Source organism: Ruditapes philippinarum, unplaced genomic scaffold (assembly GCF_026571515.1).
Source record: "Ruditapes philippinarum isolate M1 unplaced genomic scaffold, ASM2657151v2 ctg3127_1_1_1_1, whole genome shotgun sequence".
Taxonomy (NCBI): Eukaryota; Metazoa; Mollusca; class Bivalvia; order Venerida; family Veneridae; genus Ruditapes; species Ruditapes philippinarum.
Window position 1 is genome coordinate 66123 of NW_026866436.1, and position 27924 is coordinate 94046.

Sequence of the window (27924 nt, forward strand, 5' to 3'; positions counted from 1 at the left end):
TGCCAGGTAATGTATCGTAACGTTTTTATGTTCAATGAATAAAGTTTTAGATTTAAGGCCGTTGGCCCCTTGGCCCGCCAGCCCGCCCAGTTCACACTGCCAGGTAATGTATCATAACGTTTTCATGTTGAATCAATAAAGTTTTAGAGTTTTACCCGCTGGCCCGCCAGCCCGCCCAGTTCACACTGTTAGCCCGCTACACTGTCAGCCCGTCCAATTCACACTGCTAGGAAATGTATCATGAGGTTTTAATGTTGAATCAATAAAGTTTTAGATTTTAGCCCGCTGGCCCTCCAGCCCGCCCAGTTCACACTGCTAGCCCGCTACACTACTAGCCCGCCCACTTCACACTGCCAGGTAATGTATCATAACGTTTTTATGTTCAATCAATAAAGTTTTAGACTTTAGCCTGCTGGCCGCCAGCCCGCCCAGTTCACACTGCTACCCCGCTACATTGTCAGCCCGTCGAATTCACACTGCTAGGTAATGTATCATAACATTTTTATGTTCAATCAATAAAGTTTAAGATTTTAGCCCGCTGGCCCGCCAGCCCGACCAGTTCACACTGCTATCCCGCTACACTGTTAGCCCGCCCACTCCACATTGCCAGGTAATGTATCATAACATTTTTATGTTCAATCAATAAAGTTTTAAATTTTAGCCCGCTGGCCCGCCAGCCCGCCCAGTTCACACTGCTAGCCCGCTACACTGTTAGCCCGCCCAGTTCATACTGCCAGGTAATGTATCATAACATTTTTATGTTCAATCAATAAAGTTTTAGATGTTAGCCCGCTGGCCTGCCAGCCCGCCCAGTTCACACTGTTATCCCGGTTCACTGCTAGCCTGCCCAGTTCACACTGTTAACCCGCTTGACTGCTAGCCCGCCCAGTTCACACTGTTAACCCGCTAGACTGCTAGCCCGCCCAGTTCACACTGTTAGCCCGCCAGACTGTCAGCCCGTTTGCCCGCGTACTTCACGAACATAATTTTACAGTGGTTTGCACAACGGGAGATAGTAAAAAGGTAAAAAGTGAAGGTCTTGTTTATTATAGTGTCACCCCTACTGAAAAGGCCAGCAATTTCTGACTTATGAGACACCTTTTGCTTGCATACCATGCACCTCCGAACTCCTAACACTATGTCAGGCGCCAGGCGGATAAAAATCGGTAACCATTCATTTTAATTACCTGGCGGTAGCGGTCATTTCGGAACGAGTCTCACAAGAAACATTAATTCTTCAATAAACACCCTGTGCAATTCCAACCTTCGACCTCTCGATCCGGATTTATCGTTAGGGATAGTTCCTTATGTTGCTGGTGCTTTATGTAGTCCCTGACTATAGCGGCCATTTAGCCCTACATTATGCAGGATTTCTTCTTCTTTTTTTTCTAAAAATTAACAGCAATTTGTTTTTTCTTCAAATTGTTGCATAAAATATATATGACCATAAATATATAATTATTATATGTGACTGACAAAGTAAGACAAAATTCTGTCTGTACTTTAAGTTAGCTTACACCACTAAATCGGTAAATCGGTACACTATTCACTTCTCCCGTATTCATTATGAGTGCAATGTTTTAGTTTTCAAAAAAATATTCTTATGTAAGTTTTACATACATAATATCAGATTAAATTCTTTCTGCAAAAATTATAAACATTTGATTTAAAATTATATTTATAAAATGATCATGACCTTTTACAATATTTGCATTGTTCAATAAATTTGTCATTGTAGAAATGGCTTTCGCATGAACGCACAAAAAGTAGGACGTTTAATTGCACATTCACCTGCAATTGTTATTGTAAAATTTCATCGGAATAGGAAGTGAAAAGCAAAACTGTTTGTTTAACCTAGTTTAGATAATTATATTATCTGTTCAAGTTCAAATTTTAAAGGATATCCATGTAAGTACTTTATCATATTTTTCGTGTTGTATATTATGTAAAATTCATATTATGTAATGAATGCTGTTTTTTTAAATTCATAAAACATCGAACATGTATATATTAGATTTAGCGTACTTGTTTGTGATTCAATATTGATTTGTTTTCAAATGAAACCGGTATTATTCTTATATCTTTGTTTGATTGTGTATTTCAGTAAATGAGCAAACTTATTCTATGGCAGTTTAGTTGTTGTTGTTATGCTCTTGAATATGTAGTCATTTTGTTCCAGACAGAAGTATATTTTAGACGTTGCACTGCTGTTTTAGTTTTTAACAAAATTGCCATTGTAATCATATGTATATTGATGATTACATCGTAAATATAGTGCACGCTTATTAAGACTAGTGTAGCGTTAAATGATTTTCGTTATTATACCCCCACCACAAAATGTGTGTTTAGGGGGGGGAGGGGGCTATAATGGATTCGGTTAGTCGCGTCGGTCGGTCCGTACGTCCGTCCGTCTCCATTTTCGTGTCCGCTCTATTAATCCTATACCAATTGAAGGATTTTCTTCAAACTTGGCTCAAATGTTCATCCAACTAGGGGATGTGCATGTCGAACCCTTGTTGCCAGTGAGTCAGCTCAAGGTCAAATCAAAATTGAAGGTCAAATATAAATCAATCAAATATTAGACAGAATGTTGTGTCCGCTGTGTTAGTCCTTCAATAATTGAAAGATTTTATTCAATCTTGGCTCAAATATTCACCTCAACAAGATTATCTGTAGAACCCATGTTACCCCTTTGCCGGATTAAGGTCAAGGTCACACTTGAAGGTAAATAATTGACTAAGAAAATTTTAGCATGTATTTGAATGTTTCTGAAAGAAAAAAATGTTTTTGCTTGGAACTTTAAATATATGTAAATGTCACCATTTAGATATGCAGGTCAAGTTTTATAACTCTGTATTACATTTTGACAAAGTTATGCCCCTTTTTAAGTCTTCAAATTTGCATACGCTCTATAAATCCTTTACTAATAGAAGAATTTTCTTTAAACTCAAATGTTAACCTCAACAAGGTTATCTGCAAAAACTCTACAATGGCATTGAATTATGACACAAGTTATGCCTCTTTTAGGCTTAGAAATGTTCTGATATAACCATAAATACTTAACTGTTCTAAAACTAGAACAGACATTCACTTGAAACTATATAATACATAAACGGTCACAAGTAAGCTCAGTATGCAAAGTTTTTCCACTGTTAATTACATTTTAACATAATTATGCTTTTTAACTCTTGTTTGTTTTAGTACATTGGGAAAATGAAAGTTTTTTGTAACTGTTTCGAACCTGATTTGCCAATATATATTTATACTATTACCTGTACAATTTGTTTTTTTTTTCACCAGAGATCATTACTTTTTTGTGTATGTACTTGTGCTACAAAAGTTATTCCCTTAACCGCCTTTCAAAGTCGTCTTCTGTCAAGGACATTGGTAGGGTATGAATTGCATTCAGCGACAGTTCTAGTTTAAAGTTAAACAATTTGTAAGCCAGAGCGATGAGGTATTGAAACATTAATCGCATTTTTCGACCCTATCCGTCAATCTTAAGACAGGGACCTTGAAACAATAGTAAGAATAAACAAAATAAGTACGGTTTTTAGGTCTAACCTACACTAAGAAACTAACAATGAAAACAAAGATCAATTTAATGCTGGGAGCTTTATACTTCTTATATTGAAAAAAGTCTACCTAAATTAAGTAAATTTACACATAAAAATAGAATAATGTTTAGATTCCTTTTATAATGGTTGTATAACCGTAAGTACAAAATGTTTACATGTTGATATTTTTTTCAGGTTTGGTAATAATTGCCTATCAGTGGGCATTTTTAAATTATGATTGTCAGACACTTTTCATAATCATACTTTTAGTGAAATAGGCTTCTTTTCCCTTTGGATGACAAATATATACATTCTTTATACATTATCAAATATTACACATTGAATTTTATTTTTGTTTGTATCGAAAACTACGTAGTAAAAACTGCGTTTAATACGTATTATATCCGAGGTTTTTAATAAATAAAACCCGAGGCGTTCCGATTGTTGAAGATTCCTTCCTTTAAAAAAAAACCTGAAACAATTGGAAGCATTTTATTTCTATAACTGTATGTTTCAGGTAGAAGAAAACCCAAAGGCTTCCAAATGTAAAATTTTCATTAGGGTATGTAATGTTTAAATCAAATTAGTTATTTACCTGGTAGTCGCTGTCGATTGTAAATGTTAACGTAAGGAAGGTTATTAATTGTTTAGATTAAGCAGATAGCTTTCATCTTTCATCAGGCACAAATGGCAACTGATTCGTCAAAAGCAACTCATGTGAAGCGACGGTTAATTGTTACTGCAATTGATATAGGGACAACATTCAGCGGCTGGGCATATTCTACACTTAATGAACCTGAGAAGGTTTATGCAAATCAGACATGGTTTGCTGGCGATGGGTCCCTTGCGTCCCTAAAGACGTCATCTTGTCTTCTCTTTTCACCGGAAAAAGAGTTTAAATATTTTGGTTATGAAGCAGAAACAGAATTTGTACGCCTAGTTGGGGACAATGAGCAGCATGGCTGGTATTATTTTCGAAGATTCAAAATGGCATTGTTTAACGACCAGGCAAGATATTTTTCAAAACATTTATATTTTAACGTAAACATTTTCTGTCATCTTTGGTCATACAGATCTGTGTTCATATGATAAACAAGATTGTACATAATAAGTCGATCTCAAAGGCTCAAAAACAAGCATTCATAGCATTTATTTAAATACAAAACTTGCTTTATAGACACAGTATCATAAACTATACTCTACATAACAAATGGATCAACCTTTTTGTTTTTGGATTTACAGTAGTTTTTGACCATACCTAATAATTATGCATTAAAAAAACAATGGAATATATATTAAGGAGCCTTAAATTGAAGTTCATGATGTTTAAATCTACACAAACTTTGGAATTCTTTTTGCCTAAAAACATAAAGCAATGAAACTATATAAATGTAAGTCTGGAATATATCAAGAATAAACTTTTTAATATGCGGAACTTTTCTTCTAACAGAAATTGAATCGATATACTACAATCGAGGACATATCAGGAAGAAAAATGCCAGCACTAGTGGTATTTGCTAATGCTATAAAGTTTCTAAAGGACAACTTTACGGAAACAATTCGGAATAGGGTACCTAGTTTTAAGAACACTGATGTGACTTACGTTCTAACTGTTCCTGCTATTTGGGATGACATGGCTAAAAGATTTATGCGAGAAGCAGCGGTTGAGGTATTTCTTTATTTTGGATGAATTAGATGCTTTGCGGTGCTGAAGTAGCTTTTTTGTATTTGTAACTTTGTTAAAAGTCTGAGAAACATCAACATTTTTACATGATTTATCTATCAAAATCATAAATAGGTATAATCAATAAAAATTAAAATATTCATTCGTCTGCTGTATTTCATATTGAAACGCTTTGTCATTGAATCGCTCTATTTCTTTATCCTGTTTTTTTCTCTAATGGGTTTCGAGGCGTTGGTGCTTGGTTTGGTAAGGTTTGTATTCAGTAAACGTCATTTTTCCTTGAACACCTATGCTATCATATTTGATGAGTTTAACATGCATAGATAATTAAAATTATATTTGTTAAACATGATTTATTCTAATCGTTTCTCAAATTGTAAAATTAGGTTGTTGATTGTAGAAGACATACACTTTTATGCTCCCGGAAGGCGCTTTGTCCGTCCGTCTTATTCTTGTCCGGGACATAACTTTGAAACAACAAGGTATCAACGTGAAACTTTGTAGGTAGATAGATCTCATTAGGTAGAAGTGCTGTGCAAAAGAAACATAACTCTCCCTTACTTTATTTTGGACTTATTTCCCTTTGTTCATTTTTAGACTTTGAGCTTTGACCGAGACATTACTCTAAAACTATAGAGGTACAATGTATAAACATGAAATTTTGTAGGTAGATAGATCTCATTGAGTAGAATGGCAGTGCAAAAATACTTGCCTAAGTTTTGAGTTATTGCCCTTTGTTCATTTTTACACTTTGATCTTTGTCTAGGACATAACTCTAAAACTTTAAGAGATATCAACATGAAACTTTGTAAGTAGTTAGTTCTCCAGTGCAAAAGAACCATAAAATCTGTCTTGCCTAATTTGGAGTTTTTAATCCTTTGTTAATATTTTCACTTTTTACTTTGTCCGCGACATAACTCTGAAACCATAAGAGATATCACCATAGGAAACCATAAGAGATATCACCATAGGAATATTGAACTCATTGAATAGAAGTGCTGCTTTGTTTAATTTTGGAGTTATTGCCCTTTGTTCATTTTTTACACTTTGAACTTTGTACTTTTGTCTGTGACATAACTCTGACACTACAAAATATACTTTCCTGTGTCCAGAAGCTATTCGGGGAGCATTACCCGGTTTAACCGGTTCTTGTTTACTGAGGGACAATACGCCATTTATATGTATTGGCACGACAATTTCACGTGAAATGTTACATAACCATCGCATCCACCGCTCTTAGTGAATTTTTAAGGGCGTTAATGTATCTCTGTACTTACAACTATGCGGAGCCAGCAACATTTTAAATCAACAGAGAAAAATAGAATCCTTTAAAAAGAACGCTTTAAACGTCAAAATTCATAATGTTGCGGGCTCTTTAGGTTTAGCCTGTTCATAGATGGAAGTGATTACTGCAATCTATCATCCACGCCCCTAACATCCGCTTATTATAAGAATAATTCAACGTTTTCAGCAGTTTACTTGTTTGGACTAAGATTAATTGTTCCCTGTAATAAAAGTTGCGTAACCAATGTACACGTTTTCATTGCAGATGTAAACTTTAATACTCGACAATGTTTTCAAAACGTATTACTGTTCTTGCAATTCAGGCTGGGATTCCAAATGATCAGCTAGTAATAGCACTCGAGCCCGAGGCAGCGTCAGTCTGGTGTCAGGGAATAAAAACAGAAATCCAACGTTGCAATGAAACGAACGCCTTTGGAATTTCAGCTGTGGGCACACGTTATATGATTGTTGATTTAGGAGGTAAAATAGTTTTAAATTGATAAGAATGTAAAGTATAATGCTGATAAAGAAAGAATTATAGTTTCTGAAACAAAAAAAAAACAAAACAATACGAGATGATGTTATAAAACCATTTTGACAGTCTGTATTCCACTATTATATCGATTTCTCGTGTTTCTTGATTTTTCCTATTATCGGCCTGTTATTTTTCATTTGTATTGTTTGGTTTTATTAACCTGTCAATTACATACTGATTGCACGGTCGATGCACACAGTATATTAATCTTCGGTAGATGTTCGGTAAGTTCCGTGAGATGTACGCTGTACGATGGAATTTAATTTAATTTATATCTCTAAACTAAGTGTACTCAGCGTTATAGTGCAATAGGGTAAATCACGAGTTTATAATCTAATTGCCACATGTGTTTTAAGTTCGAGGCCGCGTTGGTCCATGTTTTTTTTTCTTCTTATTAATACTTTCAACATTATTAAATCTATTTATGATTATTTTATGTTGTTCGTTTTTTATTATGTTTTACTTAATTTTGTTATGTATATACTCTTTTTAAATAACATGTTTTTAAGAATTCATGTTTAAAATTGAAACGGATTAAAATCAATAAATGTCTTTTCAATGCCGTAAAACACACTTCAAATCTGTTCCATTAAAATATACTGCAAAAATAAAGAAAGAGTACTAAAAAAATGGCAACAGTAAGGATCGAACCACAGACCTCTCAATTATCAGGCATTCTCTTTACCGACTGTCCTATTGTGAATTAACGAAAACTTTCACATTAAACTGGCGTGACTTACAATCCATGACTAATATACTCCACATTGATTCTCGTAAACTACACGGACCAAACCGAAGTGGGATCGAATATTTAAATGAGTCCTGTAATGTATTCTTAATTGACAGGTCAATAAAATCAGACTATATGTATACACACTGCATGTGCTGACATGACAATGTGACTTTGGGCTTAATTAATGGCCGCCGGATTGCTCGGATAAAGTACTTAAATCGAGGCAAGCTTAGTTACATTAAATGATAAATCTAAGTATATCTCATAATAGCCGAATCTGTGTATGAAAATATGTATGGTCCAGTTTTTTATTACTTTGTAGTAGTTGAAAAAAGGTTTTCACTGTTGAGTACAATGGGCGGACATGCTATCCATTACCATACATGAATACCTTCACACCTCTTGTAAGTTACTTAACGGACGATTTACAAAGGCTTTATGAATTTCTGAGATAGTTTTGTTTTTTACACCAGTTAAGTGTAATTGTCTGTAATTTTTATAAAGCATTATATATTGTTTAATATCAATTTAAGAATTCATATGAAATTTATATCAGTAGTATTATAATTATTATTATAATAATCATTATTATCTTTATAACTATTACAGTCAACCATCGTTATCTCGACATCGCTTTTCTCGATATTTCGTTATCTCGATTAAATTCTAAAAGTCCCGTTTTTTCCCCCTTCTTTACTATATTGAAAATATTTCTTTATCTCGATATTTTTATTTCGATTTTTTCAGTATCTCGATTTGATATTTCAGCCCCAACAGTTATTTTCACACTATAATCCTTTGTTTATCTCGACAAATAATTATTCGTCTACCCCCTCCCGCAACAGGTGTGAAAAACACCAAGCGGACGGTTATCGCTTAAAGCGCGTGTTGTAATAATTAATGATGATATGTTTGTAACAATTAAGTCAAGGTGTTTTGAAGTAATTGTTAATTAGCGTGTTGATTGACTTATGTCGAAAATGAGTGAATTTCATCAAATAATCGGTAAGTTAAATAAACGTGCTAACTATTCTTAAATTGTGTGCTTTTATAAATGTGCTATTACTCTCACAAAATGATTGCTATGAAATGTTTTCATGTAATTTATATGTGTTATTATGCAATGTTTAAATACTAAATAGATAAAGTTAGAAAACAACTTGTATGTTTTAGTGGTGATTAACTGAGTAAACCTCACTATGTGTCAATCACATAGCACCTAAATGCTGTTTTTCCGCTGGTAAACATCCGCTAAATTATGTAACGAACTGTTAGTTTTTATTATAAGGATTGACACAAGATAATGAAACGTCGTACTTATTTGAAGGTATGCGCATCTCTTCTGTAAAAATTAGTTTTTGACAGGTTCAAACCCTCAAACGTTTTTCTCGACATTTCGTTATCTCGGTATTTTTTTGACGGTCCCGAAGACTTTGAGATAACGAGAGTCGACTGTATTATTATTTTTATTATTATGGTTATTATTGTTTTTTATTATATTATTATTATTATTATTATCATCATTATTATTATTATTTATTATTATTACTATTACTATTATTATTATTATTATTATTATTTCCATATATTAACTGAAATCAAAACTTGTTCAAAAAATGTTCACAAAGGTTTGTCATTACCAAATTATTAATATATGCACTTTCAGCATGAATAATAGACTGACATGTTCAAAATAAGCATATCACAAAGACAACAAAATATGTGTGTAAGATTACTGTTTCTTGTTTCAAGATCTTGCAGTTTACCAGGAATACATTGCTCTTATTTGTGAACTGAATATTTTTGCAATGGTTAAAGTCTGATGACTGAAGTCGTCATTATAAACACCCCAATTGCATGCCCTTTCCTCCATTTGGTGACTATATTGCTCTTGTGGCACACTGCACCATTATTCTGGTGTCAGACACATATGTCTGGTCAAACAAACAAACTTAAATTTTAATAATGACCCTCAAATTGTCCATACAAACCATGCCTGGCAGTTTTCCAGATACTTTATGCAGTACTCTAGTTGAATTGGTTTAAACATATTTTATATTCGATATATTTACATTATGATGAACAATATTTACAAATACTTTTGGGATTGGGCAGAAAGTTATGAAAGCTTATGAGTGTCCTGCCACATTTAAGAAAATAAATAAAATAATAAAATGAGAGGGCCCAGATGGCCCTAGATCGCTCCCTTGACCAATCAACCACATCCGAACAATGTCTTAGACAAGCATCTAGTCCAAGTTTGATGACAATCGAGTCAAAAATGTGACCTCTAGTGTGTTAACAAGGTCTTTTTTTCATATTTGGGCAGTGTGACCTAGTTTTGATCACAGGTAACAATTAATTTCCACGATATTTGGATAACAACAGTAACCACTAGAGAGTTCATAAGATTTTCTATCTTTAGCACCTGTGACCTAGTTTTTCATCAGAGATACCAGAGATACCCATATTCGATGTCCCCCAAGCAATTAACTATACAAGCATCCTTACCAAGTTTGATCGAGTCAATTGAGTCATAGTGTTACAATTAGAGTATTAACAAGTGTTTTCCATATTTGGGCAGTGTGACCTAGTGTTTGATCTTAGGTGATAATCAAACTTGACCTAACAATCATTAAGACAATCTTCCTGATCAATTTCGGTGATATTTGGATCCTAATTGCAGCCACTAGAGTGTTAACAAGATTTTCCCCTTTTTAGCACCTGCTACATAGATTTTGACAGGAGACGGCCTATATTCGAATTTGAAATAGAATTGATCAAACACTTTCCTGACAAATTTCCAAAATATTTGAATGAAAACTGCAGCCACACGAGTGTTAACAAGATCTTTCTATTTTTAGCTCCTGTAAACTTGTTTTCGATCGGAGATGACCTATATTCAAACTTGACCTAGACAACATCAAAACAACTTTCCTGACAATTTCCAAAATATTTGGATCAAAACTGCAGCCACTAGAGTGTTAACAAGCCTTTTCTATTTTTAACTCTTGTGACCTAGTTATTAAACCGAGATGACCCATCTCCGGACTTGATCTAGAAATCATCAAAACAACCTACCTAACAAATTTCCAGAATATTTGAATTAAAACTGCAGCCACTAGAGTGTTAACAAGATTTTTTTGGAAAACTGCCAGGCATGGTTTGTATGGACAATTTGAGGGTCATTATGACCATATTTTCATCGGAGATGACCCATAATTCGAACTGGACCTAGAAATCACCAAAACAACCTTTCTGACTGATTTCAGGGAATTCTAGATCAAAACTGCAGCAACTAGTGTGTCAACAAGCTTTTTCTATTTTTAGCTCGTGTGACCTATTTTTTGACCGAAGATGACCCATCTTCGAACGTGACCTGTATTTAGTTGAGACAAACGTTCTGACAAAGTTTGTTGACGATGCAATCAAAACTGTGACTGCTAGAATGATAACAACCAATTTGTTGACGAAGAACGATGACGGACGCCTGACATAGCCCCATTACTATACCTCACCTTGACAAGTTCGTGGTCAGGTGAGCTTATCCATTAAATTAAAGAAATTCTGCTACCTTTTATTCCAACATTTTTGTTGGACATAAGGACTGGATCTGCAAAAAAAAGAGAAAAACCCATTTATGTATGTCTAAATGAGATGAGATAGACAATAAAATCGTTAAAAATTTCATTTTGTTCTGTTTTGTTAATAGATGTTTAACTTCGTTTAGCATTTTTTTACAAAACAAGGATTTTTACCTTTTTCGAAGTCCTTGCATTGTGCAGTAAACACATACATTACGATTTCATGAATGGCTAAATTAGAAAGATAGTTCGTCCTTCAGTGATAGAAATGAGAATACAGATGGCACTATAGATGAATCTTTCATTGAGCAATTTGGTTTGATGCGCTCTTATTTCGACAAGCATTTCTAATCATTGAAAAGAGAATTGAGAGAAGAATTACACTCTTCTTTGACTTCCACACTCAAGCGTTTCAATGACGTTTCGTCATCCAATGACTTCAAATATCGGAGTAACAAGGAACAGTTTATTTTCAATCTTCACGTTATTGAGGATTTGGACGACGTTAGAGAGGCTACTAAAAGGGGCGAGCAGAATAAAGTCCTAAATAATCTGAAGCCTTTAAAAAGAAGGTATTTTATAGAAATATTATCAGAATTGCTGATAAATCTGCAGGTGGCTGGGACACAGTCAACGAGTAAGAGTCAGACGACCTGGCCAGTGACAGTGACGATGATAAACATCTTAAAAGGGCAGAGAACAGAGTGCTTTCCAAACTTAAATATCTACACCTATCCCAGTGTTTGCTGATCTTAGTGGAACTTCTACTTCTTTTGGTGTTCCTCCTTCAAATACCAACTACATACCTAATGTTCGTGGCTCACGACGCTTCAACAGGGTTATCCAATGTTTGTCACGTAGCGGATTGGGGCATACTCGACCTGATTGTCCCTTTTAATATTCTGGACCAGGTGTCGCCTCAATTTCCGTTTCCGGAACCTTAGGTTCCCCTTGGCAACTCGGACAACAACCTCAAGTCCTGCAGATCATGCAGGTCAAGCAAGATCAACAGTCAAAGGCCGCCATTTCAAAGCAGTGATGAGAAAGATGAGTATTCTTATCTAGATCTGATTTACAATAATGATAAAGACTTTAAAAACATTTTGTGTTTGGCTTTCTCTAGGGATTCTGTATTTATCTATTTTGTAAAAACACAGATATTTAAATATCAACATTTTTCCACTCAAAGTAGTATTAATAAATGTAGTGATTCTTCTAATGTTAAAGGTAGATTGCGTGATCATTAAAATTTTTGGGAAGATACCTGAAAGGCACCTGCTCTTATTTTGGATGTAATAAAAAACGGCTACAAAATTCCGTTGATAGAAGTTCAAAAAAGTTATTTCATGAAAAATAATAAGTCCGCTCCTTAAAATTCAAAATTTGTCTCTGAAGCCGTGGCAAAATTAGTGAGTTCCGGTTCTATTTGATAGTTAGTTTTGTGTCTTATATTGTTAGTGCTTTGTCTGTAGCTGTACATAGCCAAGGTAAAAAGCGTCTTATTTTGGATTAAGTGTTTTCAACAAATATGTCTGGAAAGAACATTTTAATTTTGAAGACTGGAAAGTTGCATGAGAATATCTTTATAAAAACAGTTATCTGTTTATTTGATAAACTTCTGCTTACATCCATTTCTCATCAGAGTTTTTTTTAGGTTTTTCTTGGTCAGAGAACAATGTTAAAACTATTATGTTTTCAATGTTTCACCGGTTGGTCTTTCATCGTCTCCCTTTATTTTTACCAAATGTTTAAGTTATGTTGTTAAATACATCCGGGAAAACGGGTCAGGTAAGTGTTATTCTAGGTGATGGCTAGGGTGTAAATATACTTTAAAAGATGCTGATTTTGTTAAAATAGTGCTTTTACAGGCTGGTTTTGTTTTAAATTTGCAAAAGACAGTTCTGGTTCTTACTCAAATTCTCGAATGTTATAATTTGGAATTTGCAAAAAATACAATAAGTATCCCTAGCAGACGATAAGTCAGTGTTGGAAATCTTTTGCATGCCTATTCAGTAAAATTACCTTTTTTGACTGGCAGAAAAATCGCTAGAATAACAGGGAAGATTGTTTCAATGATGCCAGTTATGGGAAATGTTTGCAAACTGATGAAAAACATCTTCACAGAGATATAAAATCTAGGTCATCTTTTTCACTGGTTGTTTTCAAGAGCTTTCTTTTTGGGAAAATCAGTTCAAGGAAACACCTGTGAACTATCTCTTTACTCACAATGGGTCAGATTCTGTAAATATATTTCAGATGCAAGAAGTATGGCATGTGGGGCTTTTATCAAAGGCAAAAATGATCAAATCTGTCATAAAAATCGGTCGATTAATGAACAAAAAGACAGTTCTACCTGAAGGGAACTGTCTGCGTTATAATTTTCAATTGAACGTTTTATGCCTAAACTAAAAGACAAGCAAGTGCTTCGTTGTTCAGATAATCAAAATTGTGTACGAATTGTAGAAAACGGTAGTACAAAATCTTGTTTGCACGAGATTTGTATTAAAATATTTAATCTATGTTTGAAAGAAAATATTTGTTGTTAATTGAATGGGTTTCAAGAAGCCAAAACGAAATTGCTGACTGTATAAGCAAATCTTGTGATGTAGATGACTAGGGCGTTTCCGATGATTTTTGTTTTGTTTCATGGATGATTTATTGGGCACTCATACGGTTGACAGATTTGCCAAATTTTACAACAATTAAAAGCTTCGAATAAATTCTAGGCTTTCGATCCCTAAAACGGAGGCTGTGAGTGATCTTTCCTGTTCTTTGTCTTGGGAAAATAATAGGTTTGTTCCCCCTAAAAGTATTGTTTCACGGGTTATATATTACTTGGAGAAGTGCAAAGCTAAAGGACTTTAATTATTTCGGATTGGCCTTCGGCGCCACTTTGGCCAATGTTGTTTTGAGACAACAGTATTAAGCCAATATTCTTGATATTTTAATAATTTTATCTGGGCAGAATACAATATAAAAACAAGAACACTATTCTTGGTCCGGATTTCCATAGTTAAGCCCTTGTTTTAAGGCTAAATTGTACCAATAGTGATGGTTAATATGTTATCAATTTTCGCCGATCTGACGGCGTTAGTAAAGTTTTTGCCGAAATAAGGGCGTAATGTTGTTGCCAACCAGACGGCTTTATTTAATTTATGCCGACTGAACTGTTTAAGTTTTTTTTTTTGACGAACTGGTGGTCTATTCAGAGAGCTTATTTTTATAGCCGACCTGATGGCGTTAACTTTTGCCGACCTGATGGCTTTATTAAGACAACTTCTATAATTTGTGTATATATTATCATGTTTGTGTTTATTGAACATATTTAAAACATACATATATTTATGATATCAATATGAGTATTTATATTTCAAGTATTTATTATATTTCATTCTCTTCTTATACGTTTTGCAGATCTAATTGCACTGAAGTTAGAGACAAGGAATTACCCGAATCCGTAGTTGTCTTTCCTGGCTGATCATATTCCAGATATAAATCGTCAATCTAAAGCCCCTCATACCAGTAAAAATTATCAATGAACTTATAAAGCTTTGGAGTCGTTGGGCATATAAAATAGAATTTCATCACTTTCGGCTTCGGAATCTGATATCTGCCTTTATTTGATTTCGTTAATTCAAAAAGGTAAATCTTTCTCAAGCGTTGACGAAGCATTTTACGGAATAAAATGGGCTAATGAATAAACAGGCTTTTCTAACAATCCGTGTAAGTCGTTCTACGATACTTCACTCAGGGAAGCAGCTCATAGATATCTTGATCACTCTGTTACAAAACAAGGAACCGATCTCTCCTTATGTGTTAAGACAATTAGCCTGTGCTTTTGGTTGTTTAAATGTTAATCTTGATTAGTTGGGAAATTTAACTATGTGTTTATTGTCTATGTGTTTTACCGTTTTTTAGAACTTGTTAATATTAAGCGTTCAGATATACATGAATGTTTGTATACAGATCATATTAAAGTTTTATTTCTTCAAAGTAAAACTGATGTTTATATTGATGGCGACCGTTCTTTGATTGCAAAACGGGTTGTGATACTTGCCCGGTTAATATGTTGCAAATATACATCAATAGTGCAAATATTAAAGATGATTGTAATAGATATATTTTTCGTGCGCTTACTTTTTGTAAAAAAGATAATTACAGTCAAGAGGTTTTGCCTAACATGCTAGAGTCAAATGGTTTAAACAATAAGCTTTTTGGGCTGCATATTTTAAGACCTGGTGGTGCCACGACAGCCTCTTATATGGGTATCCCTGATCGTTTATTTAAGCGGCATGGTCGAAAAAATATTTTTTCATAGTTAACTGTAAGGATTTGTTTAAGGTACATCACGATGCAAAAACGTATTATTTCTTCGTTATTTAGAAAGGGCAATCTTGAATTTATCAGTGTTTTGATTACAGTTTTTAGAGCATGTTAAATGTTCATTATCTGAAGATGTTACTTTTATGGTCTATCACTTTCTGGAAAGTTCATCAGTAACAAAATTTATGAAAGCATTTCTATGGTTTAATGGGTTTTTAATTATTTTTCAGGTTTTATTTTACAAGTATGCTGTAGATTTTTTTATTTCTTTATTATTTTGTTTAAATGCTCTCATAAACATTTGTTTTTCTCTTCAGAATCGTGTTGTTGCAAGCTCAATTTATATGAGATATCCTTTAAGTGATAAAAAATCTTTCTTTATGACTTACTTGTCATATGCATGAATTTTTTACAACCTTATGCTACTTCATTGTTTAAATAATTGTGAATGGATTGTATTGCTGATAAATGATAATAATGTTTATACATGTATGCTTGTTTGATAAGTTTATCATAAAATTATTTAGCTGAATTTGATATACAAAATTTGTGTTCGATATGGTATTGTATAACACAATGCACAAGATAATTCCTGAATAGCAATTTGAGTTTTGTTGTCTTTTCTCACAATTGATTTACCTTATAAGATGGTAAATAATTTATTTCCGGTTGAGAGAAACGAATTAGGAAATAAAAGAATTTATTTTCATACTATAATCCTTTCGTCGGTAATAGGCAGAGGTGTTGTATAAATAATAATAATTATCTTTATTAACCTGCTTTTACTCGCATAAGTTCATCTGGATTTTTGCTCATATCAAAACCTGTTAGCAATCATAACAGTTATTACAAGTACCTGACTCTGAAATTTAATATTTTTTATTATACCCCCGCACATCAAAGTTGTAAGGGGGTATACTGGAAACAGCTTGTCCGTCCGGCCATCAATAACTCCGGCCGTCTATCGGTTTTTCCTTGTCCGCCCAATACCTTAAGATTCCTTTGACCCACGGTCTTCATATTTATCATGGGGGTTAATCAAAAATACGAAGATGACCTCTTGATTTTTAGGTCACTGGGTCAAGGGTCAAGGTCACAGGGGCCTTGATTAAAAAAAGCTTGTCGTCCTAAAAATATAAGATTCCTTTGACAAACAGTCTTGTAATTTGGCATGAATGTTACTAATGATTAGAACATAAAGGGACCTGAAAAAGTTTGTCCGCCAAGAAACTTCAGATTCTTTTGACCCACATTTTTCATATTTAGCATAGAGGTAAGTCATGACGAGCAGATGACCCCCTGTTAGAAACGTACTGATTTCTAAGTACTTCAGATTTGTGAACGTTGATAATGGCGTCAATACGTTACGCTTCTTTACGCGACGTCCACGTCATCATTTTGTTTGTTTTGTTATTGAGAATCTCGTCAGTTTAAAGCTTGAATTTGATGTATTGAGACAAGTTAAAATCGGTATGTTTTATTTAACAAAATAATGCAATTGTTTTAAGAGATAATTTACAAGATTTAAATTTAAAGGTACAAAAGTTCTAATTAGATTTATTGAGTTATTCATATACAATTTATTGATGATGTGAATGTGTTTATGCATTTATTGCACAGTACATCTTGTAAATGAATATTTTTAGAGAATCACTTATCCACGCTTATCAATGTTAATCAAGGAAATAAAAGTTAAAGGCGCATACACGTTTAGATTTATTTGAAGTAGAACTCAAATTCCCGAACACCCCTTATTGATTTAGAGGTCATTGGGTCAAAAGTCAAGGTCACAGGGGCCTGGACTGTAAAAAGCTTGTCCGCGAATTAACTTATTAAGATTTCTTTGACTTACAATCTTCATATTTAGCATTAACGTTATTCATGATTAGTAGATGACCCCAACTGATTTTGAAGTCAAAGGGTCAAGGTCACAGGGGTCTTGACTAAACAAAAGCTTGTCCGCCGAATAACTAAAACTTCGTTCGATCGACAGTCTTCATATTTTGCATGGAGGTTAGTCATAATTGGTAGATGACCCTATCGAATTTGTGGTCACACGGTCAAAGGCCAGGGTCACGGCGACCTTTACTAAAAGCTTGTCCGCCCAATAACCTAAGAATCCTTTGACCTACAGTCTTTATATTTAGCACGGAAGTTAGTAAAGATTTGTAGATGACTCCGATTGATTTTCAGGTCACTTGATCAAAAGGTCAAGGTCACAGAGACCTTGACTAAGAAAAACTTGTCTGCCCAATAACTTAAAATTCTTTTGACCCACAGTATTCATATTTGGCATATAAGTTAGTCATGATTAGAACATTATCCTAGTTATTTTTAGCTCACTGAATCAAAGGTCAAGGTCTCAGGGACCTTAACTAAATAAAGTTTGTCCGCCAATTAATTTATGATTCCTTTGACACAAAGTCTTTATGTCTGGCATGGAGGTTATTTATGATTAGTAGATGTCCCCTATTGAGCTTGACGTCTTTGGGTCAGAATTCAAGTTCAGAGGGGCTTTTAACTCAAAACGCTTGTCTGTTCAATTGCGTAACAATGCTTTGGTCAACAGTCTTCATATTTGGCATTGACGTTGGTTATGATTGGTAGATGACCTATATTGATTTTGAACACTAGATCAAAGGTAAAGGTCAGAAGGGCCATGACTTAAAAAAGCTGGTCCACCCAATAACTATTCGCAATCTTTATATTCCCATTTTTATTTGAAGGGTACTAGGTCAAAGGTCATGGTCACAGGGGCATTAACTAAACAAAGTTTGTCCGCCCAATATCATAAGAATCCTCTAACCCACAGTCTTCATATTTAACATGGTGGCTGATCATGACCATAAAGTGACCCTTATTGATTTTGAGACTGCAATGTCAAAAGTCAAAGTTACATGAACCTTAAGTTAAAAAAGCTTTTCCGCTCATTGCTTAAGGTGACAACAGACACTTTCCGTGGTACTCACATAAATGTCATTTAAACCAACTTATTTTAGTAATAATTATTGTTTATTAAATATTTGTGCATTAAATGACGTTGATCATCATAAAAAATAACATATTTGGTAAAATGCCTTTGTAAATGATTGATTTTTAATAAAAATCCTAAAATTTCAAATCGTCATATCAAAGTCATTTTTTATTATTTGTCATCAAACTTTTGGAAAATAAACATACTTATAATATCTGGGGAACTGTGTCTCAAATTTTTTCTATCTTTTCTCAAAAAAATATTTCGCAACGTCAAACATTGTATGCGACTTTTTTCACCATACATATTACGATATTAAAGATAATTAAGTCGCTGATTGAGCAAACAAAAATCCCTGACACGGTTCCCTCCGTAAAGGAATTTCCTTTCATGTGCTTTAAACCGCATGTTAATTGCTTGATTATTACAAAAATTATCTCGATTCAAAGTTAGTCCGACCCCCCATCAAACGAAGTGTCATAAATCGGCTGTTCTCTCTCGGACCCCCTCCGTGGTCGAGGGGTTAGAGTCGATGACTTCTAATCCAGTTACCTCTCTGGCGTGGGTTCGATCCCCGGGAGATGCTTTGGTAGTTTAGCGCAGAGGAAGGTAGTCTAGTACTGGTGTAACTCTCCAGGAACGATGGTTAGGAAACTACCCGCCTATATGACTGAAATACTGTTGAAAAAGGCGTAAAATGAAACAAACAAACAAACAAACTCTCTCGGACCCCTACGTTTCACGCTAAATAATTGCAATATACACAAATATCGCACCAGAGAGGGTCACAAGTTGCGTTAAAATACTCTAACAACATTTTTGTCCGTCTGGTATCTGTCGCACATGTCACGTGACTATCGGTAAAATTTGAGGCGCTCGGTGGGGAGTAATGGAACGTGTTTGCGCACCGCGAGCGGGGTATTTAATTGTGGCACCTGTGAAGTTTATTATTATTATCATCAGGATTATTATTATATTAAATCCGTGTCACTCTGTCTGTGTATTCGTGTATGAAATTCAGTTAAAATATAAATTAAAATAATAAAAAACTGAGCTTCTGACGGTCTTTTAAAGTTCATGGTAGTTGTACAAATAAGAACGGGATATTATATGTTTTTTCCTTCAAATTGATATAAATGCTTAACATATTTTAATAGAAGGTATTACTCGATCATTATAATCTGACCTTCTTGACTTCTATTATGATGAATATGCCGTGCACGGCATAGATATCCAGTTTCTCCTGGAATATACAATAAATTCCATACTTTATCCCAGATTTATTTGTACTGTGTTCGATTTACTGGCGAACAATTTAATCGAAGCATTCACTGATAATATATATAAATATCTTTTTTGTATTGATCCATAGAGAAATAATCATCCTTAAAGAATCTAAAATGGTTTAGAAATTTGTCAGGGACACCTTACCACAAGTCATAAAGTGGTTCACATAAAAAATATTGTCTATTTTTGTTGTTGTTTTACTTGACATTGTTAGAAAACGAGGTTGAATGTAAAGCAAGCCCTTGAATCCGTACAAAAGTCCATAAACTCAATGTAATATCTATCAGCACCCAATTGTATAAACGTTGGTTAAATTAACCCTGGGTTAAACGCTAACCCTGGGTTAAATTTAACCAACTTTGGTTAACTAACCAATTTGGTTAGTCTCTTGTATAAACCGGGATAACCAAAAGGTTAACTAACCAAAATGGTTAAAGTTAACCGCTGGTTAAACTAACCAATACTAATCCCGACATGCAATAAATTCTATATCCGGTCATGTTGTTTTCGCGGAATATGTCAAAATTGACACATGGTTTACGCTCCCATCTTTATTACAATCGAAAATTTTGATAGTAGAGTTAAAATCGGTTCAAATTTTCAATTAAGATGTTAATTGTCACCACACTAATTACATATTATCATTAAACAAATGTACAGAATATAACTTTTACGTAGGATGAACTTGTTTATGACCTCGGAACTGGTGTTTAGGTACGAATAACTTGCATGGTTGCTATGGGCTTTGTTTACAAATTAAAATGTACTGCAAATGAGCAAATATTCGCTGATATAATGTTATAAATCAAAATCATCCGTCAACTGGGACAGAAAATGGTTAGAATGTAACTAATTTCATACAAGAACCACTCAATGCAGAAGTATTGACGCATATATTTTCTATCAGATTCGTACCTAAAACGTTCGAACCCAAATTATTTTGTGTAACAGCAGATGCAATTTTTGAATGATTTTGCCCCAAACTACTCTCTGTAGTTTCACTATATAATGTATGAAACTTCTGTTTCAGTTACTAAATACCATATCAATCACTTTGGAAAATCTTGTTGCATTTGCCAAAGCTATGTTTCATGATAGAAGAGCTTTTAAATTACTGAAAGTTTACCATATTATAGCAAAATAAATAATAAGATAAAAGTCTACTTATTGTTAATTACCCCCCCCCCCCACAAAAAAAAATAAAAATAAAAAACAAAACAACAACAAAACAAACAAACAAAATATATGAAAAACACATAAATGAAAACAAAATCATTTTGCTTTCTTGTGACTGTATGGCTGACATCCTTTATTTTAAACATTCAACATGTTTTAATTTTAATTCTCACTAGTCACAACACTCAAATGCAAAATTGACTTGGTTCCCAGCAGTAAATTTACTAAACAGAGGAGAAACTAAATGAAAAATAATTATAAAAAAAAATGTCATCTTGAATATACCATAATTAATTAATTTATGAACAATTAAAAGTGATTTTTACTTTACCTCTACTTCAATTTTGAATTATTTTTATTGATGTTGTTTAGGAATTCTTAGATCTTATATATTTATTACTTATACATGGATCTTGTAAATAAAAATACTTAACACTTAATGAATGATTGGAACCTGTCACTGGCCAACATTATACTAATCCAGTACCTTTAGGAATAGGCTATATGTCATTGAAGTAGGTAAACCAGGGTCTCAAATATATATACATAATGTAATGAATAGTGTATGACTGTTACCATAAAACAATAAGTTATATAATATAGTTTAATAAGTGCATAGTCTATAACTGGTTAAAAATGAAAAAGTGTCCAAATATGTTTTCTAGAGTTCTATATATTGTTAAGATATTATAATTTTGTAAAATATTTTCATATACATTGAAAGTCTGAATAAATTATTTAATAAATAAAATACATCATCATTGAACAATGGAATAATGGTCTAAATCTCTCTCTCCCTTCCCTCTATTTATTGCTTATTTATTAACCCCCTCCCTCCCCATCTAAGAAATATCAAGAGTAACAATGGGGATGAGATATTGAATATCTCCACATGGCCATTTCCAAGGCTATAATGCTAAATATGCTTTAATAATGCTTTCATTCATCTGAGTTCAATCATAAATATTTACTTTCATAGTTTACATTGTGTAAAGAAGAAGTATTTTAGAGACAAAGCAGTTTAATTCAATATAATAATAATACAAGAAATGGACAAAAGTACATGTAATTGTAAAATCAAAATGTATTTCTGTTTGAGTACATATAGAATATAAAAATTAATGTTAAGAATTGCCTTTTTCCCATTCAGTACTATATTGTGTCACATTAAAGCAGACCTAAAGCAGCTTCCTATCCAAAATATTTTCAATACTTTATTAGTGAGAACAAATATCCTGTTGTTCAGTTTAATTCTGAAGAATGTGTCAGTGTGGTTATAAAATATATGAGACTAAATTTAGTTAATTTGAGAAAAGACCTTTATTGGGGAAAACATTGAGGCTATTTTTGGACATTTTAAAAGTTGAAAGTTAAAAGGTTGATAAAATAACTTTATAATTAAATATATGACTTGTTGTGTTAATTCATGATCATGAAGCCTGTAAAACTTTCTTTAAAAACTAAATAAAAACAGTTTGATTTTCATCAGAAGATGACATTGTTTCTTTTCCCTGCTACTAGAAATAAACAAGCCCTTTATCAACCTTTGATGAGAAGACAAATTGCCTAAGTCATCATTTTGGAAATTTTGCTGATAAAAATTAGGAAAAAGCAAGTTTTTCAACAGGGAAATCTTCCTAAATTATTGAAAAAAAAATTATTGTACTCTACCAAAAAAAACAACAACACACTGTGACACATATATCTTTAACAAAACCGGAATGAACTTAATCAATAACTAACTTTATTGCATTTGATATTTCCAAATTTCAGTTTGATTATGAATTTTATTAAAGATTGGGAAAAAATAAGCATGATTATATGTCTTACAGTATTTTCATTTTGGAATCTGCTTGATAGAGCTAAAATAATTATCAATGTATCTGGAAACTATTTAAATACACATTAAAAAAACTTTTTGACTAATTTTACACAAGATGAGCCAAAATATTTTAAGGACACAAGCTTAGCAAAAAATGTACATTGTCCTAGGATTTTAAGAAAAGTAAAATTCAAGTTTTTAGTAATATTTTTTATGACAGTTGTGAACAACTGATGATTGATTTTTCAGTATCATCACCATATTTCACTATATTTCTACTGTATGACTAATGCAGTAAAGCTACAGTCTCACTTACATCCCGGCAGAGCCCCGTAGACAACTTGGGTACAACCGTAACTCTGCCGGCAACATCCTGGATGATCCGGGAACATTCGACCCCGGATAGAATAAAATATTTAATATCACTGGGGTGGTTCGGGATGATCCGGGAAGAATAGCTTTGCAGGCTTTATCCTAAGCTCTGCTCTGTAAGTGTGACCACAACAATAATTTCACCCCGGATTATCCCGGTAACTTACCGGGATGGTCCTGGGCTCTGCCGGGAGTAAGTGAGACCGCAGCTTAAGGACTTTTTGCATATTTTGACCTCTTTCTAGTGTGGTGGACGATATGTTACACTTTTGCATGTTGCGTTGTTGTTAATCGCCTTTTTTTCCTGGGCGCTACAAAACATGCCAGACTGTGGCACGTTGTCCCCATGTCTCTTGGCTTATAACGAGGGAATGACTTCTTACTGTGTTATCACATGGCTTAATTGAGTCGTTGTCGCCAGCAACAAAGCAGATTTAAGCCTCAATAAGCTAATTTTTCAATTTGAGCCAAGCGACAATGTGTCATGGTGCCACATACTGCGAAACAACCTGCCATGATTTGGCTTGTTTTTGCTAGTGACATGACAACAAGATATCAAGGCCTGAGCAATCTTGACTTTTTCGTTTAGGAAAAATAATTGTTAAAAAGCAGAACAGTGCATGAAATATGGAATGAACAAAATACATTCTTTTATATGACTTCGTTCCTTTGTTTTGCCAATTTTCATATCAGATAATGGTTTTATACACAAAACACAACAAAAACACAAAAAGTCATGCAAACTGTTTAACTGACAGTGGCACAAAAAGTTAAATGCATTATCATACCTTCTTCATCATGATAAGTTCAGCAAGAGAATTCTCTAAGGTGATATATCCTTTCAGTCTGTAAATCTTTAATAAGTCATGTGGTTATTGACAATTACACGAAAACGCACACATATGTGTTGATCGAAATAAAATTCACTGATCAATCACAAAGTATACAGCCTCATGTTTGTCTTTCAAGGGATCTCCCGCTGCGTACTGGTCTAGTCCTATAACATAAGACGTTTCCGTTCATACGTTGGAGTGTACGTAGTATGAACGGAAACGTCTTATGTTATAGGACTACGTACTGGTCCAGAATGACTTCGTAATTTTATCTATAATTGTCCTTCAAGTTTATTCTCAGTATTAACCTAAGCATGATCTTCATTCAATCGGTTTAAAATGACATTTTGTATCATGACTTATCCGAATTATCGACACTGACAGCTGATTTTTAAAACTGTTTATTTCCGGCTCTGGAAAAGTTTGTTTCCGTTTCCCGTCACAACGCAACATAAAGAAATATCGTTGCCATCATATACAACCGATTATAGTCTATTTCGAAGCAAAAATGAACAAAAGTTGAGACGAAGCGTACAAACGGCAGCCATTTTATTTCTGGTTAACATTTGGTTAAAATTTAACCCACCTCCTATACGTGGGTTAATTTAACCAGAAATTTACGCTGGTTAAATTTAACAAAACTTTTATACAATCGGTTAACCAAAGTTTAACCCAAAAGTTAACCTAACCATGGATTTAACCCAGTGGTTAAAGTTAACCAACGTTTATACAATTGGGTGCAGATAAACAGGACAAATTACTTTCACACATTATGGATACTTTAGCAACTACATTTTTAATAAACCCCATGGCCGTGCGATTAGCCGCTATGCTTAATTATTTATGTTTCATACATTTTGTAACGTACATTGGCAGACAATTTCTTTATTTATCAAAAAGTCTAAATAAAAGGTAGACGATACAATTTTGATATATTCGTAAAACATGTACGATATTTGTACGATATATTAATTACGAGTAGTATGGACAAGTATGGACCGGTAATTCACGGATATATGGACCTACCGATTTCCCTAGTTTGATGCCTCAACAGGGGCGGAGCGTTATCGATAATTGACAGGTTACGCGAATAGCAGATAAAAAATGGTGTCGGTACCGTTTTTTAAAAGTTTAAAACAATTTTTTTGGACTAGCTGCTTCCAAAATTAAATCACGAATGTGTTCAGAAAAGGTTGATAAATCTAATAAGCAAAAAATCTCATTTTAGGTATTTTCAGTGATAATTGACTCCGTTGTCACCTTAAGAATGCTTTGGTCAGCAGTCTTCATATTTGGTTTCGTGGTTGGTTATGACTAGTAGATGACGCCTTTCGATATTAAGGTGACTGTGTCAAAGGTCGAGGTCACTTTCGGATTTTACAACAATAAGTTTGTTTCCTCAAATGCTAAAGAATGCCTGTTATAAGTGTTTTGGTTTTGACATTTTCACATTTGAAACATTAATTATGTTCTCATATATTCATCATAAAACACCCCTAGGCAAAGCTACATGAATGGGGTATTTAAGTCTTGCAGTGGCTGTTTCAGTTGTGAGGTCAAAGGTTTAGTTCACTTTGGTCTTTGCCACAAAAAAATGTAAAATACATAATTTAGCAATGCACTGGCTTTTTACCCTCAGATTTGGCGTGGAAGTTATCCTTGAGCTTTAAATGACCACTTATTCTGACCAATTGGTATGCGGGGTATTCATGCAATGACAGTGGTAGTTCTAGTTATATCAGAACGTATTTACAGATTTTTAAGGCAGATGTTCTTGTAATCATGCATATGATAACAGGATCAGAATTAAGAATTTCTAACAGGAATAAAAAATGGATTGTGTTAATTCAACAAATATTTATACTTTTTTGTTTTTGTTTAATGAAAACACTTATGCAGTGCACGAGTGAGTAAGTTCAGCAAATTGTATCAAGAGTTAAGATATTTTGCTATTTTATGTATGGACATTATCTTCTTCTAAGATCAAGATACCTACAAGAACAACAAATATCTTTAAATCTAGCTATTGAGGTAAAGTATTTTGCCTGTCACTAAATTCTGTATCTCTTAGTGTCAATGACTCTGACCATTTTTCAAACAACCCCGAGGTAAACAAAATCCCCAAGGAACACCAAATACTACAAAATCGAAAATGTATTAGTTTCATTGTTTATTAACGTTACTGGATTGTGCGCGAAACCGACCAAGCAGGTTTTGTCCGGGAGCGGCGTCCTGTAAACGTTGCCATTGCCTTGTTGACCTTTTTTCAAGTTATTTGTTTGCAGAATTCAACATTTATATGATATTTTTAATTTAATTTAAATCGACCACATAATTAATGAATAAAATAACCTTCATGAAACAAGTCTTATGCACCGTATTCAGTTTATCTGACGGAAATAAAAGGTGTATGTATGCCTGATGTAAATAATCTGTTTGTTTGAATTATTATTTTTAGGAGGCACAGCGGACATCACTGTTCATGAAAAAAGGCCAAACAATACTTTGCTTGAGATACATGAACCGATAGGTGGGCCATGGGGAGGGACAGAAGTTGACAAAAACTTCATTAGACTGTTTCAAATGATCTTTGGTGCGTCTGAATGGGAGGAATACAAACAAAACGAGTTAGAAGATATACTTTACATGTATAGGGATTTCGAAGCGAAGAAACGAACTGTACAGTTAACATTATCAAAACAGATGATTCTAAAAGTGCCACCGAGTTTAAAAGAATACTACGAGCGGAATGGAAAGAGATCAATTGCCGAAATTGAGCATCTATTTGACAGAAATATAGTATGGCAGAAAGACAAATTGAGGATCGATGCATCACTTATCAAGAAATGCTTTGAGGGACCGGTCCATGAGATCATTTATAATGTGGAGAAGCTATTATCAAAGAAAGGGATGAAAAACGTCAGTAAAATAATTCTTGTTGGTGGTTTCTCTGAAAGCCAATATGTACAAGAGAGCTTTAAAGCGAAATTTGCTAACAAGCAAGTTATCGTACCGGCTGAATGTGGACTTGCTGTTTTAAAAGGGGCTGTTCTTTTCGGGCAAAATCAATCAATAGTTACCGCACGAATTTCACGATTTACATACGGTCTGGAAATTTCTATTCCATTTGATGCTACAAAACATCCCGAGGAAAAGATGATTGATTCAGATGTCGGTACACTTTGCATGGATTCATTTTGGAAAGCAGTTGAGATCGGAGAAGAGATAAAAGATGGACAAGAGGTAGCACGAATCGGGAAAGCAGTAGATGATTGTCAAAATCACATTAAAATGCGCATTTTCAAATCAAACAAACAGAACCCGATTTTTACAACAGATGAAGGATGTGAGCTGATTGGAGAAATTGCAGTTCCGATGGATTGTACATTAAAGGCTGTTGACAATGCCGTTGATGAAATCTTCATTTTTGGGGGCACAGAGTTGAAATTTAAAACCAAACACAGATTGCGTGGAGATATACATGAACTTAATATTGACCTTTAATTGACTACACAAAGACTGAAAAAGGTTGGAACAGAACTGTGTTCTGTGATTAAAACAACACTTAAACGCACATGACTTGTTATATAAAGTTGTTACAATTGATGACTTGTGAGAGTCGAAGTATGATAAAATTGAATATTTTCTTATTCACTATTTAATATCTGGAACAAATATTTTTACACACGTTTGTACACAAAAATTTCAAATATACCAGTCCAGTTTATAGTTGGTCTTATTTTTGAATAAAAAAGTATGA

The 27924-nt window shown here is 33.8% G+C and overlaps 1 protein-coding gene across 1 annotated transcript; it reads left to right on the forward strand.

The window, feature by feature from the left end:
* Positions 1 to 1810: 1810 nt before the first annotated feature.
* LOC132732456 (heat shock 70 kDa protein 12B-like) lies at positions 1811 to 27922 on the forward strand. Its single transcript, XM_060718873.1, has 5 exons — positions 1811 to 1908; positions 4239 to 4565; positions 5008 to 5226; positions 6849 to 7005; positions 26623 to 27922. The coding sequence occupies exons 2-5, from the start codon at positions 4245 to 4247 to the stop codon at positions 27666 to 27668; spliced, it is 1743 nt and encodes a 580-aa protein (XP_060574856.1). The 5' UTR covers positions 1811 to 1908; positions 4239 to 4244; the 3' UTR covers positions 27669 to 27922.
* The last annotated feature ends 2 nt before the right edge of the window (positions 27923 to 27924 follow it).

Excerpts from the sequence above, each read along its gene's own strand:
- LOC132732456 (XM_060718873.1), top strand. The coding sequence starts at position 4,245 with ATGGCAACTGATTCGTCAAAAGCAACTCATGTGAAGCGACGGTTAATT. Across the intron at positions 4,566-5,007 it reads TGGCATTGTTTAACGACCAG|AAATTGAATCGATATACTAC; the intron begins GCAAGATATTTT and ends TTCTTCTAACAG. Across the intron at positions 5,227-6,848 it reads TGCGAGAAGCAGCGGTTGAG|GCTGGGATTCCAAATGATCA; the intron begins GTATTTCTTTAT and ends CTTGCAATTCAG.